Source organism: Monopterus albus, unplaced genomic scaffold (assembly GCF_001952655.1).
Source record: "Monopterus albus unplaced genomic scaffold, M_albus_1.0 scaffold106.1, whole genome shotgun sequence".
NCBI classification, from domain to species: domain Eukaryota; kingdom Metazoa; phylum Chordata; class Actinopteri; order Synbranchiformes; family Synbranchidae; genus Monopterus; species Monopterus albus.
Window position 1 is genome coordinate 1,572,523 of NW_018127986.1, and position 14,676 is coordinate 1,587,198.

At 41.3% G+C, this 14,676-nt stretch overlaps 3 protein-coding genes across 4 annotated transcripts in view; 1 reads left to right on the forward strand and 2 right to left on the reverse strand.

The window, feature by feature from the left end:
• Positions 1 to 114, forward strand: part of rbm38 (RNA binding motif protein 38) — an 11,569-nt gene extending 11,455 nt beyond the window's left edge. The window contains exon 5 of the mRNA XM_020610641.1: positions 83 to 114. Coding sequence (XP_020466297.1) covers positions 83 to 114 — 32 coding nt within the window. The remainder of the gene's footprint in view (positions 1 to 82) is intronic.
• LOC109966136 (lens fiber major intrinsic protein-like) lies at positions 12 to 5,546 on the reverse strand. The gene is made up of 4 exons (XM_020610768.1): positions 4,560 to 5,546; positions 4,065 to 4,229; positions 3,884 to 3,964; positions 12 to 3,754 (listed from the first exon to the last, which is right to left on the reverse strand). Exons 1-4 carry the CDS (start codon positions 4,917 to 4,919, stop codon positions 3,569 to 3,571), a joined length of 792 nt encoding a protein of 263 aa, XP_020466424.1. The 5' UTR covers positions 4,920 to 5,546; the 3' UTR covers positions 12 to 3,568.
• A 3,167-nt stretch (positions 5,547 to 8,713) lies between these two features.
• LOC109966129 (aquaporin-4) lies at positions 8,714 to 12,687 on the reverse strand. Of its 2 annotated transcripts, none has more exons than XM_020610757.1 (6): positions 12,616 to 12,687; positions 11,842 to 12,036; positions 11,335 to 11,496; positions 11,060 to 11,224; positions 10,265 to 10,345; positions 8,714 to 9,242 (listed from the first exon to the last, which is right to left on the reverse strand). In XM_020610757.1, exons 1-6 carry the CDS (start codon positions 12,628 to 12,630, stop codon positions 9,027 to 9,029), a joined length of 834 nt encoding a protein of 277 aa, XP_020466413.1. In that variant the 5' UTR covers positions 12,631 to 12,687; the 3' UTR covers positions 8,714 to 9,026. The 2 variants fall into 2 exon arrangements, with proteins under 2 accessions (XP_020466413.1, XP_020466414.1); XM_020610758.1 differs by having other exon boundaries at positions 11,842 to 12,033; positions 12,616 to 12,678.
• Positions 12,688 to 14,676: the final 1,989 nt, after the last annotated feature.

The following is a 14,676-nucleotide window of genomic DNA, read 5'->3' on the forward strand; positions in this document are numbered from 1 at the left end:
GCCGTCCACCACATCCCCGCCCCCTCCGGCCGCTGTCCATACTCCTCTGGCTGCGCTCACCACTGTGTCTGCTGCTCCGCAGACCTTTCTCCACTACCCTCTGCACCAGCCTGATCGCATGCAGTGAGCAGCTCAGATCGGAACTGGAGCTACTGAACCCAACAGTGTGACTGTTGACCTGTTGCATCATTGGGATGAGACTGGATAACCAGGAAGAAAGTGTGATGTAATCAAAAGGGCTTTTAGAAAGCACTTTCATTTCTGTTTTTTTTTTTATATATATTAATGTTGTAATAAATGTTTTATTGCTTTGTCATCAACATACGATTTGAATGTTTTTCCTAAGTGGTCAGGGACTCCTCTGGTTGGGTCTCTGTCTTTGTTAACCCTCAGTGCAGAGGTGGGAGACAGGCTCACTTCTGCAGAGTGCATGGGTCAAGACAATGAGAAATATGTCTCTATGACATGATGCTGCAGCTGCAGTTTCACCAAAGGTACTGAGCTAAATGCTGGATATTAGCCAAGCTGGGAGCCAGTTACTATTTCAGAAACACAGGTCTGATTATCTCCTCGTCAAGGTTACCTTATAGAATTTCTCTCCTTACCTGGTTCAGTTTATCCTTTTTATTAGTTTCTTTTTTCAAATGAACAAAATGTTTATTGTACTCAGCTCTGTTTCTTTTATCTACCGCTGGCAGATTATTACACGGTGATATGTTTAACAGAATATGCAATTATGATGATGAAGTATCAGCATGAAAAAGGTAGACAACACCGGTATATTGTTTTTATATTGCTACTGCTAGAACATTACTCAGAGAAAGATTTTGTTAATACTTAAAATTCCAGTTTTGTTTATTAGGATGTTTTTGACCTGTAACTTCTGGAACAACAGATTCTGACTTTTGGGTCTATGATATTTAAATTATATAGTTGTCAACGCATATCAAGTAAATGTGTTTGGATGTAGGTGGCAAGAGGTACAGTATATATGTTGTTGCTGAATGTGTGAGAGTGTGTTTGGTGTCTGTTCCTGTGTGAGTGAATGAGAGAGAAATAGAGCGATGCAGTATACAGCAGTGTCAGGACCGAGCTCCTTTTCCAGCCCATTGTACTGCTCAGAGTTGTTTCTTTGTTTTCCCAGCTGCACAATATACAGACAGAGGCTACAGTGATGATAGCATAGTCTCTTAGTGCGGTGGCACCACCTTGGTCATAAAGCAAGCCAAACATAACTTTTCAAACTAATATGCAAAATAAAAAGAATATTTCTTTTAAAAAAAAAGAATAAAGACATGCTAGTGTTTTCTGAGTGTCAGACATTTACTTGTCACTTAACTTTTCACTGATAGCTTGGTGAATATGTTGAGGTGTCCATTAAATGAGTCAACACCATGTTTCATGACTATTAAGTAAATATAAAACCACAGCCAGCAGCCAGTTAGTCCAGTAATTAACATGTTATTAATTACAACTTGTTTGTTTTATCTGTACCTTTGTGTAGAAACTGCAAGTTGTGACTTTATGGGGGCCATTTTATGTCAGAGTCATTTTTATGACATAACCCCCATAAAGATAGTTTTACACTCTGGTTTTTGTATGGATTAAACAAGTGAGATATAATGTGGCAACAAATTAGTTTTAGGTGGCATTTGGAAGATAGAAACTATTACCTCTGCAAAGAGCCAGGTTAGCAGTTTTCCCCCAGTTCCCAGTTTCATTACACAGCTAAGGTAACTGGCTGGAGCTTCACATTCATTCTAAAGCAAATATTACTTGTACTGATCCTCTCATCTAAAGCAACTTTTGCAACAAAGCAAATAAACATATTTCCCAAAAATGGAGCTCTATTGCATAAGAAGAATAATCTATTTGGAATTTGCCACAAATCAATTAATTGTTGGTTTTGATCAATCAATTGTGGGCTTTCATCACCACAAGCAAAATATAGAATAAAGCCTGACTATTCCTTTAATTGTTTTTATTTTATCAGGGCTCGGGAGGTGGAGTCATATTGTAGCTTGTCAGCCATGATGCACCAGAACAGACGACAGTGGAAGATAAATGACTGTCCATTTTAAGCATGTTTCTTATCAAACATGAGCAATAGTCTAGTGAGATGGATCCTGTCCTTACCCCAACTACCCCTCCCTGAACTACATTTCCCAATGTACCTTAAACAATGTGACCTACTACAGCATTATTTTTCATGATCCATTTTAGTTCAAAAATCATTTGTTTCCCTCAACCAATTCTAATCTTAGACAATGACAGTCGTGTTCTCTTTTCGCCATCTTCTGGCCAAAATCAGTTATTACAGCTCTCTCTGCTCCATAGCCACAAACTCCACAAAATGTTACATCTAAAGGAACAAAAGTGACCCAAACCCTGTGTCAGATTCTTATGCTAATTAGCATACTCTCCAAGTAAGGATCAAACAAATGGAGACTGAATGTATAGCTTTCACAGTCAATCTGCAGTGAACAGCCCTACTATCAAAGTCGGAGAGATGACATTTGCCCTGGATTGTGCTGTTTCAGAACAAAAAAGCAGATGGTTTATGTAAAAATGCATCATAGCAAATACCAGTGTGGGAGGAGGAGAACTAATTGTGATGAGAAAATTAACACAGTTAATGGTAAGAAACAGGAGAGTGGTCATGAAGATAAAACAAAATAAGAAGTACTGTGATCACACATGCACACACTCACTTTCAAACACACTCATACATAAGAGCAGGCACACACATACATGGGCTCCCTTGCTCGTGCACACGTGTACACACACCACACATGTACTGCAGAGGTATCCACACACACTGGACTGTAGTGACTACAGATGTTTTGTGAAATCTTGGTACAATCTAAAGGTTTCATACATCTGTGACTTAGAATAAAGCCTGACTAAATATGCAGAAACTTAAACAAACTAAAATGGACATTCATTCAGATGAATGTTGACAAGCATGCCCATCTTCACTGGTATAACCCAACTTGAAATGACCACACACCCACAGTGTTGCCCTCTCTACCTTACAAAGATCCCATTCCCCACCCCTCTACTCCAGCCTTACCTGGCCCATGCCCTCTTACCCGTTTCATATCATACCTACATCCATAGCTCCATCCTCATCCTGCCCTTGGCCTCCCAATCTTTCTGACAACTGTCTTCCCAAACCTTTGTTTCATTTCAGGGTGTTCAGGCTCCTTTGCATTGCAGATGAAGGCCTGGCTGGGAGGAGGAAGTAGGTGGGCAGGGTGAGACGAGGCAGGTGCTGGTTCAGGTAGTAACCATTTATCAAAGACACTGTGACAAGTTCAGAGCAGAGAGTGTGCAGTGGGGACAGAGGAGTCCTGTTGTGTGTTGAGGTTAAAGGTTGTGAACCTGTATGTATGTTGGTTTTTACACTGGGAGAATGACATGTTAGTCTAGATGTGAGTATCTCGGTTAGTTTTGTGCGATGTAGTGTGAAGGCATGGATGTGGGGGCAGTGGAGGTGAGGTTGCTGTAGCTCAGGGCCTTGCCCCTCATTCTTCAGCCTCAGTCAGAGAAGGAGACAGGGGCAGGTTTATAGGGCTTGTGTCTTGAGTTCAATGGGCTCCCCACGAGTGTCCTGCTGGATCTCGCTGCCAGGGGGCCGACTACCCTTCAGTGTTGCCAGGCGCTCAGACAGACCCCTCATGCGTGGCAACAGCATGAAATCATACAGCAGGGCGCCCATGGCACCTCCTATCATAGGCCCAACCCAGTACACCTGCCAGCAACAAATATCAGCTTTAACATTTATCAGTCCACACAGTGTTCAGTCATTTATGATTCATGCTGGGAGTGCACTGAAAGCTGCGGGAGTGTTTGATCTGTTTAGTGTGATTTCAGGTGTTACCCAGTGGTTGATGAAGTTCCTGGAGAGCACAGCAGGAGCAAAGGACCGAGCAGGGTTCATTCCAGCACCAGTGTAGTGCATCTGAAACATGAAGCACTCATTACTGTATAGTGTTGTAAAATATTTTCATGCATTTAAGTGTATCTGCACAGGTTCGTCAATGTTTGTCCATGAGTCTCACCCCCATGAGCTGCCCAATGATGACAGAGAAGCCAATGAAGAGGGCGGCAGATCCCAGGCGCCCATTTCTCCTCTCATCGGTCACAGCGAAAATGCATACTACAAGTTGCAAGGTGAGGAAAATCTCCACAGTAGTGGCCATTCCCAGGCTGATACCAGGCTGTAGCTGGAGATACACAGATGGACAAAAACATTGTACAAGTCAATCAAATCATGGTTTCAGACCTGTACTCTACTTTCTCTTTTATATCAGATAAATTATGTGTTACTTAGAACCTTTTTTTCCAGGTATTTTAACAATGGTTTCAGTGGATGACCTGGTTGGACTCATAAAACATACTTAAATGAACTGAAGGTCAGTTGATACTACTAGCAAAACCCTCCTTTATCAATTTCAACAAATTCCTACACTCTAAAACCTACTCATAAACTTCAGCTTCCCCTCCTAAGCAGATCGCTCTACTTGTTTTCTGAAACACCTGCTCTGGGTCCTTACCACATTCATTGCCATGTTGCCTCTCATGTTGCCAGGTGTGATTCCGTACAATACAGCAGCCCCAGTTATAGCACCCAGGCATTGGGCAGCCATGTAGAAAACAGCACGGAAGAGAGATATTTGTGAGCCAACAAGATAGGCAAAGGTGACAGCAGGGTTGATGTGGCCGCCGCTGATGTGGCCAATGGACTGGATGAGGGTGGCAGCTGCCAGCCCAAAGCCCAGGGCCACATGAAGGACTTGATGAGGCCCAGTGGTCCAGCGCAGGGCAGCACCCATGCCAAAAAATACAAAGAACATTGTCCCAAAGAACTCTGCAAAGACTGCTCGCCAAAAATTCATGGACCGGAGCTCCCACATGGTGACCGTTCACTTGATGCTCTCCACCAGATGAGGACAATTTTAAAAAAGAATTTAGGGGGAGGCTAGAAAAGGCAAATGTGCACCTTTTCAGTCCTACTTCAAATGCCAAAAATACCAAAAAAGGATTTCTCTTTTGTAGTCAGCTAACCTGGCTGACTAAGTACACCCAGTGAGTCAAAGACGAATCCACTCGATGGGTTTTTACCAAGCTGTGATCTGGGCTAGTGAAGTCAGCACAGCTTGTTACCTCTGTCCACCTGTAGCAAAGACACAGGTGTGAGATTATGTAGGAGTGCGGGTGCAGATCTCAGGTGGGATGAGTTGTCAAGAGGAGCTAGGCATCAAGGCTAAAGGGGTGTTTCTAAAGTAGAGACAGGGATAGACAAAGTGTCTGGTGGGCCTCTGATGGAGGGGCGAGGGCCAGACAAGGGCTTTATAATAGCCCCCTCGGGGCCTCAGGTGACGCCATAATCCCCCTGTGTGACCATGGGCGGGGGGCAGCAGTGCTGGCCATCCTAAATCAAACAAACATAACCCCCCTATTAACCCCTTATGACAGATTAAAAGTGAGATTGAGCACAAATCCATAAAAGACATTTAGTAGGAGGTAAAGAGAAAAAGACGACAGTATCTTATGTTCAGAACGAGTGGGAAACTGGGAGGAACAGCCATGGCAAAGAGCAGGGACAAGAAGGTTTTCTTTGGGGCATATGCAATCTGCTGACACATCATAACTGTCATAATCAGAGGATGGAAATCAGATGGACAAGGACAGAAAACTAAAACACAACATACACACACACACACACACACACACACACACACACACACATAAAATACAGTTGGAGCTCTGGACAAAAATACATATTAAACTAAAGCACAGAAGCAATAGCTAGCGAAGAAGTGTCTTAAATGTGCCATGCTCAATGCTAGGTCTAAATGCTAAAAATGTGGCTACAGTTCAGGATCACATTTACTGCATTTACCCACTGTGGTGGCATGGGTCATTGCTGAGGTCAGGGATAATGAACACCACACCTGAACTTGACATTGCCTCAGAGCTCAGAGCCTTCACTGCTGCACAGCTAACACCATGTGGAGGAGACATGAGAAGATGAAGTGGAAGTAAATCTGGCTAATATGTGCAGGAGGAAAAGCAGCAATGTAAAGAGAAGACAGCGAAAATGAAAGTGGGGAAACAGAGAGTGCCACAAGCAATGAACCAACATGATTCATATGACACAGTGAACTGTGTTGTCTGTGACAGGGGCTTCTAGGAGTTGCTTAACAGAGCTTTGCAATATGTGACAATGTGTGTTTGTCTGTGTGGGTGTATCAGAAAAGCCCTGAATGCTCTGTGTGTGTGTGGATTTGGGGGAAGGGCGAAGCACAGTAGTGCAGCGAGGTTATGGTAGGACAGTGGGGTTACTGAGCGGCACAGGGGGCAACACACCAACCAGTCGAGAGCAGTCACTGTAGACTGGTGGGGAGGGGGTGACATGGGTCTGGTGAATGCAGAATGCTGAGCGTGCCATTTTAACTCTTTCATACATGTTAGAAAGAACAAACACAATGCAAAATGCTGGCGGCACTGTGGCAGTTATAGCTATTGGGCACTTTGTGTGTATACATAGTTTATTGCAGGTCACCGTGTGCATATTTGAGTATGTGTGCACTACGCATGTGTGTAGTCAAATTACACAGCTGTACAAGATTCAGGGAGAACTGATATAAGTTTAATATGGAGGTAGTGTTAGAATTTAACAAGAGACATTACAGCCACTGAAAGTCAGCCTTTAAATGTAAATGCATTTAACTGAATGTACAGACTCTACTGTTCAAGATGTAAAGTTAAGAATGATCAAATATACAGAAACATATCTGGTACTTGTGGATTTATAGATTCAGATACAGTATGATATGTTGATTTATAAGCCATATACTTAATTTAAGTTGTAAATATGAAGTTATGGAGGTGGACCTTGTTTAGGTTACATGTGGAGTAAATGTTAAGTTGTTGAATGTATTTTTACCTTGTTTTTTGTTTCTTTGTTATGTTTTGTCAATAGGTTTGTGGGGCTTAAATATTTTGGGAAATAAACAAATAATCTTTTAAAAATCTTTTTTAAAAACGCCTCAGCTATAGTGATGCCGATTGCTAACATGGCTTTATTTTAAACAGTCAAATCCAGATAATACACTGTAGAGTATGTTTTTCCTCCAATATTAATACTAAAACATGAAAACTTACTGTTCTTATTATGTTATATATTGATTTTAAAGGGTCAGTTCATTCAAATGACATGACTTACCATAAGTGGTATTGATTTTACTGCAGTGGAGCCAGAAATGTCACAGATGAACATTTCAAAACAAAAGAAACCAAATGTATCACTAAATGAAAATGTGTGTAGGTTTTTGGGTGAACTGACCGTTTAAAATATATCAAAAGCATATTTTAAGACAGGACAACATGGTAATTTAGACCGAAAATGTGCAATACAAAGAAGGGTTTCAGCAAAAAGTATTGTCTCTCCCACACCTAAACATGCACGTACACTCATCGGATCCATTTCAAATTACAAAGCTTATTTCCTCTGTAGGCGTTCTTTCTGTAGAGACATTACAGGGGTATGAAGGGCCATTTGATTGTGAATAAGAGCCCGGCGAATGGGAGAAGAGACAGATGCTAACGGGCACAGACATGAGAGGGATGTTGGGCTGATTGAGAGCATCACTGAACCTGCAGTGTGGGGCAAGGATCTCTTTAGCATTTCAAAGCGAGCACAAACACCATCCCGTGTACTAACAATGGTGAACATCAGGCTGTTTTTCAGCAAGATTTCAATGAGCCTTATTATATATTCTAACAATGTGCAAATGGGAACATAACAATACTGAATAATACTGGTTGTACCTTTGCATACACTAATGACAAGCAAGTCGGACCTCAAAGGTTGCAGCTCACACATTCATTTCGCTCTACATGTGCAGTAAAAAGCAGCTGGGAAATAAACTCATTTTAGCCATGATTTTAGAACATCACGAACACAGGACATCTTGATAATGTTTGAATGGGAGGATAACAAAAGGATAACACAATAAAATATGCCAGGTGAAAGGTCCTTTTGTTTCCATATGTTCTGTTAACTGAGCATCAGCTGAGTTTTACATGTTGTATTTCAAAAAAAAAAAAAAAAAAAAATCCAACAACGGTGGCAACCAAGTCTATGACAACCCCAAAACATCAAGTTATTGACATTTTTAAACCAAGACTATGTATTTTTGAAAGAAGTAAATAACACATCTTTTTAATTGTCAAATGTTTTGAGGTACTGGTGGTTTCATATTCAATTTTTCTGCAATCTTATATGTTTACTGTATTTTTTTTTTTTTTTATAAGCAAATATTGTACATTTATGTGGCCTGTAGTCAGTTACTTAATGCATACAATGTGTCTGATTCCAGGGTAGAAATCTTGCGTAATCATTTTTAAAAACGTTCAGACAATATCTAAGGAGGAGCCTGTGATCCTTCAGTCAGTCAGTCGGGCCTTTTCACCGCAGACGTTTTGACTTGTCGCAGTAGGAAACAAACATTAGTGATAGCTCTGCTATATTCTATTCTTTTAATTATTAGTTGTGATAATATATCAATAATTTAACTCTCAGGACAAGTACTTATGTTTTTTTATACTTGATAACAACAATAGTAATTACAACAATAACAATTAGTAGCAGCCTACAGGCAATTTAAAATTGCCAGTCAACCTAAGCTGCATGTCTTTGGACTGTGGGAGGAAGCTGGAGTACCTTCTTGCCATGAGGCAACAGCGCTAACCACTGCGTCACCATGCTGCCTGAATTTAAAACCATAAGGTTTATATAGAATGTAACCCTCAAACCACCCCCTAACCAAAACCTTTCCTCCCTTGGATCACTGGCAACTACGGAGGTTTCATGTGTGAGAAGTTTAACCTCATGCAGAGCTTCTCCCATGTCTCTGGCCTCCACCACTGCCAAGCCTCATCTACAAGACTGTGACATGAACTGTACACTATGCAGATTCATATAAATCATTGTGTGTTTGTGTATACATGCATTATCAGTTGTTCTCTTGTTTGTTGGCCTGCTTGGCTCTCATGGCGTTTTGCGTGACCGTGGAAAGCGATGATCCGGTCATACTGGCCGTCTCCACAATGTCAATATCCTTGCAGGTCAGACACGCCACCAGTTTGTGGCGGGAGGCGCTCCGTGCAAAGAAGAACTCATGGGACACTCCAGCCAGCACAGCACCGAGCACCGGTCCGATCCAATAAACCTGCAGGTGGGCAAAAAAAAAACAGGGTTATAATGAGACATAAAAAATGTGTAGAAACAGAGAAATGCTTTCAGTTGATTGAATATAACCTACTTATCAGCTAGGTTTTACAAATTGGGGCAGTTTCAGAAGAGTAAGTAATGTGATTTTTAATATTTTTTCCTTATTGTGCACAACTCGAATAAAAAGACCAAAACAAAAATGATTCTTCTATCAAGTGTTGACTGTGTAGCAAAAATCTTATACAACTTATTCCTCCATGATGTAGACCGCCACTGGTGTCCAAAAACTACTTGAAACACTTGAATGAACCACAGTTTGCAATCAAAATGGTGCTTAAGTAAAATTACAAAAGTGTTATCATCAAGACATAAAGCAATAAACGTACTCTTTATGCAGAATAGCACATTTAACACTGATGTATATCATATGATTTGGTTAATTGTTGATGCATTGTTGTGTTCATTACATTTAATGTTGCAGCTGGTAAAGGTGGGACTAATTTATGCTTATAATTTGAATTGCTGCTGGGTAGCATGTGAACCTTCCACTGGAGATCAGTGAAGTCTTATGCTTATACTGTATTATTTTTGTATTAATCTGGATCTGAAAAGTAACTAGTAACTTAAGTTATAAAATGAATGTAGTGGAGTAAAAAGTATAATAATGTAGTGAAGTAGCACAAATCAATATACTCAAGTATAATTATGAAGTAGCACAAATCAATATACTCAAGTAAAGTATAAATACCTCAAGATTAAGGTGCTTAACTATTGTTTGTAGATTTTTTAACTTTACAGTGGGTCAGTGTGACCCACAACATAACAGGAGGGTTAAATAAATATACTTAGTTACTTGTCCAACTTGTCCAATGCACTCAACAGCAATTAGTCCTTGAATTTAATTAGTGAATAAATGTCCATTGATTTAACTGGACAACATTTATGAAACAACAGCACTGGGCAGTGAGTGGGACCATGACGACCACGAAGACAGGTTTGAATTCTCAGGTCCTCCCTCACCCAGTGATTTTCCCAGATGCCAGTGATGAGGGCTGGACCCAGAGAACGTGCAGGATTCATACTCGCACCAGAGAACCGCGCCTGACAGGAAAACACGCAAATTAAACCAGGACATAAACAGGTGCTATTTTTATTTTTTATTTACATTTTCAGAGCTGGTGACAATAACACCAGTACACTATGCTGCATATACTATACAGCCTCAGTTATAAAAGGTTTTCTACAGCAACAGCAATACCTTTTCAGTTAATCTCCAAGAAATCATCCATTATCTACACCACTTGTTTCTGAATAGGGTCATTGAAGTAGTGGGTGGGAGGCGGGGTCCACCCTGAACAGGTCGCCAGTTTATCACAGGGCTAACAGGTAGACAAACAACCACACACTCACTCCTAGGGCCAATTTTAAAGTCACCAATCAACTTAAGCTGCATATCTTTGGACTGTGGGAGGAAGCCAGAGCACCTGGAGAGAACCCACGCAGGCACAGGGAGAACATGCACATACTTCACATAGAAAGGGTTTAAGTCGGCCTGGGTTCAGCACAGAACCTTCTTGCTGTGAGGCAACAGTGCTAACCACTGCTCCGCTCTGCCACCCTCCAAGAAATCAAGCCATTTGTATTTGAAAATGATTCAGCCTATCCAGATTGAGTAGCATGCATGTCTTTGGATTGTGGGATAAGTCAGTGCTGTTCCACATGTTTACAGACTCAGGACGGACCAAAATGAACACTGAAGGGATTGTTTCTGTGAGAAAACAACATAAATCTGTACGAAAGCTTTTTTTTTCTTACCCCTATTAGCACTCCAGCAGTGTGTGCTAATCCAATGGCTAAGTTTCCTGGTTCTGGACTCTCCCTTCGTCTCTGGTCCTCCACTGAGAACACAGTCAAGACCATCTGGAAGGTGCACAAAATCTCTATACCCAGAGCCTGGGCTGCGTGCAAGTCTACAGGCACCTGGGTGGCATAAAGCAGGAGTAAGAAAAGGGGAGCAGGCAGCAGAAAGACATGAATATTCAGAGAAACTTTAAAAGGCAACACAAACATAGTGTATATCGAGATCTGACCTTGTTGACAAAGAACTCTGCAGTGGTCTTCGGTGGCAGGGCCAGGTAGAGGGCCCCGGCTCCTAAAGAGGCCCCCAAACACTGCGCAGTGATATAAACAAGAGCCCTGAGAACATTCAACCTCCGAGTGGCCAACAGAGACAGAGTCACTGCAGGGTTCACCTGATCAGAGAGCACAAACACAGGCTTGGAAAACAAGTACGTAAACCAGATAACCACCAGTGATGGATAGTAACAAAGTACATTTACTCTGTGCTTGTTTATAACTTTGTAATTTACTTGAGTAATTGTATGTTTGAATCTTTTACACTTCTGCTCCACTATACCTCAGAACAAAATGCTACACTGTTACTCCACTACACCTATCTGACAGCTGTATTTAGAGCTTCTTCTCAGGTTAAGATTTTATTATTATGATTATTGGTACTTTTACACAGGCTCTGAGTACTTCTTCCACCACTGACAACAGTTCATCTTAAAGTGAACATGTGACTGTGCGACATTCACCTGTGCCCCACTTATTTCTCCAAAGCAGTGTCCCAGTGCAACAATCACCGCACCCACGGCCACAGCTGGGTACAGGGGTCCCCTGGGGGCATCTGCAGGGCCTGGCACTGAGGCACCCAGCACAGTGCTCACCAAAACCAGGGTGCCTAGCACCTCTGCCAGCATGGCACGCCAGAACTGCCGGCTACGTAGCTCCTCGAGAAAAAGGGGCATGAACCAAGATGATCTATATTTAGCCCATCAAACATTTTTTAAGATTTTTATGGAAACTAAAACAGAAAACTATAAATCTGCTCAGACAGTTCTCAGTTTCATGAAAGCAATATTTCTGATATAGTCAGATACTTTTTCATGATGATCACATTTAACAGTTCGCGTCTTAAGACAATTCTTCTACTGGCCAAAGCAAAAGCAATGAAAAGGACAATACATGTGGTCTTAAAAATATAAACAGACCAATCACTAAGTCAAGTCCATGGCACTAACCTGTTCAAACCTTTTAACTCATTCTGTTCAATGTGTTATAGCTATTGTGCACTTTGTGTGTATACATAGGGCCAGAACAATCAGCTCAAAATGACATTTCATAACCTTCTGATACAAAAAACAAACTGTTGCTATTAGTGAAACAGTTTAAACTGCCATAAAATACAAACATACAAATTGTGAAAGTCAGGTTAATTAAAATTGGTTGTTTTGTCACAGTAAAACACAAGTACTACATATGAAATCACAAGGAATATAAACAGTAATGCGGTAAAATAAGATGCTTACCTCACGCCACATCATTTCACACCGTTGTCCTCTGGTTCTCTGTGGCTCAGTCTGTCTCCTTGCCTGATCGTGTGTAGCTTCTGGGGTGTGGGGTACTCAGGGTCTCTGCTACATCCTTCATTAACTTGAGAGGTCCTTTGATGATGGCAACCTCCTCCCTCAGTCTCTCTCTTCTCATTCTCTCCTTACCCCAGGCCCCAAGGGCATAATTTATGACAGGGAGGGTGAGGACATGCCCCTGCCACGTTTCTGATTACCTAAAATTGTCCCCATCACTATTTTGATATTAATTGCATATAATTTCCTTTGGCTCTATAAATGGATCTCGTGCATGGGCTCTTGACTCTTGCTTATTTCAGATGCTGTAAAAAGTTATGGCCGTTATGGGGCAAAAAATAAAAACAGGGTATGGTGTTTTGTAATGAGGAAACATCACCCAGTGCGGCAGGTGTTCTGTCCATCCCATTTAAAAACAAGAGGTAGAAATCATTTTCTGTAGTGCAGTACAACACCACCACTAATTATGACCTCAATAATAGGAGCAGAACAAACACATGAAGGAAAACAGCAACGTCAGAGGTATGAGCAAATGTAAAGTTCTTTGTTATGTTGACACTATAGTCAAAGATCTTGAAAATGACATGCATGCACCCTCCTTTTTTTACCCTCCATAAGCTCCTTGTGAGGTACCGCTCTGGTCACCATGGGGATAAATGCTTTCATGATGCTGTTGCCATGGAGCCTATTGGGATGCCACATCTGTGCACGCTTTTCATTTTCACTCTTTGATGTCAAATGAGCTCAAGATGTTTTGCACAGAGAGAATTCCTCTATTTATGAAGCTGGAAACGTATGTGATGTGGCCGCTGTGTCATCTGAATACTGAGGTTTCACATGTTAGTTATTTCTTCAATTATGCAACGTGCACAGCAGAACAGAGGCAGCTGACATTATGCAAAAGTGATATGGAGATGTTTGGAGGTCAGAGTGACTCTCTTGACCCTCAGGCATCAGGAGCCCTCAGCCTGGCAGACCAAGTCCAGAATTAACTGGTTGGCTGGGGGGTGGGGTTGTTGGTGTGCCCCCATTATACCATGGATTACTCTCTCCTCTGCACAGCAAATGTATAACAGTTATCCCCCTTGTGTTGGGTTAAGCCTACCTGTGTGGAGCGGAATGGGCAGGGGGCACACTGGAACCTGCTGGCGTGGGGAGTTTTCAGCCCCCTTGGCCCACAGTGCTGACACTGACACAATCACACACACTCTCTCACAGAAAGTGCTAGCTAAGGGATTTGAGAGAGCAATAGGGGGCAAAGTGAAAGGGAGCAATGTATTAAGATATATCACACATTCTTTTTAAAACTGTGAGTATACCCATAATGTCTTACTTTCAGATGTATATTGAATGTGTGTGTGTGTGTGTGTGTGCTTTACCACTGTAAAGCAGCTGGGAGTGATGGCAGGACTTTCCCAACAGCATGTGGCTCAGACGGGAGTCTGTGGAACTGGGGAGCCCCACACAAACACTTCAACTGATTTTTGATTTGATTTGATTTGATTTATTCTTTCAAGCATGTGAAGACAGTTGATATGTCAACACACATAATTTTACACATAACAAATGCTAATCCAATATCAATTTGCTTATACCTAGTACATGCTTGAATGGAGTAGGAAGAAGTCAGACTTATCCAGTCCTACCCCATGACATCATCTTACATCATTGGTTTGCAAGCAGTATCTCTACATAGATAATTCTCTTCTACACCACACAAGTAATATACTAAAAAATTATAACAGAGTGTTAACATTCTTACATAATTACATTCTTAAATAATTTTCTTCTACACCACACAATATACTAAAGAATTATTACATAGTGTTAACATTCATACACCACACCCACAATGTTCCATCTAATTAATCATTGAGCCTGATCATGCATATATCTTGATTGACACATGCCTTTATATTTATGTTTAAATTTGTCAATTCTATTACTATTTTTTATGTCAACACTTAAATTATTCCATAGTTTTACCCCACTTATGGAAATACA

Coding starts and splice junctions, on each gene's coding strand:
- LOC109966129 (XM_020610757.1), bottom strand. Junction 11,497..11,841: donor GAGAAATAAGTGGGGCACAG/GTGAATGTCGCA, acceptor CTCTCTGATCAG/GTGAACCCTGCAGTGACTCT. Junction 10,346..11,059: donor CTGCTGGAGTGCTAATAGGG/GTAAGAAAAAAA, acceptor TTTTCCTGTCAG/GCGCGGTTCTCTGGTGCGAG.
- LOC109966136 (XM_020610768.1), bottom strand. CDS start 4,919: ATGTGGGAGCTCCGGTCCATGAATTTTTGGCGAGCAGTCTTTGCAGAG. Junction 4,230..4,559: donor GCAACATGGCAATGAATGTG/GTAAGGACCCAG, acceptor GTGTATCTCCAG/CTACAGCCTGGTATCAGCCT. Junction 3,755..3,883: donor GGAACTTCATCAACCACTGG/GTAACACCTGAA, acceptor TGTTGCTGGCAG/GTGTACTGGGTTGGGCCTAT.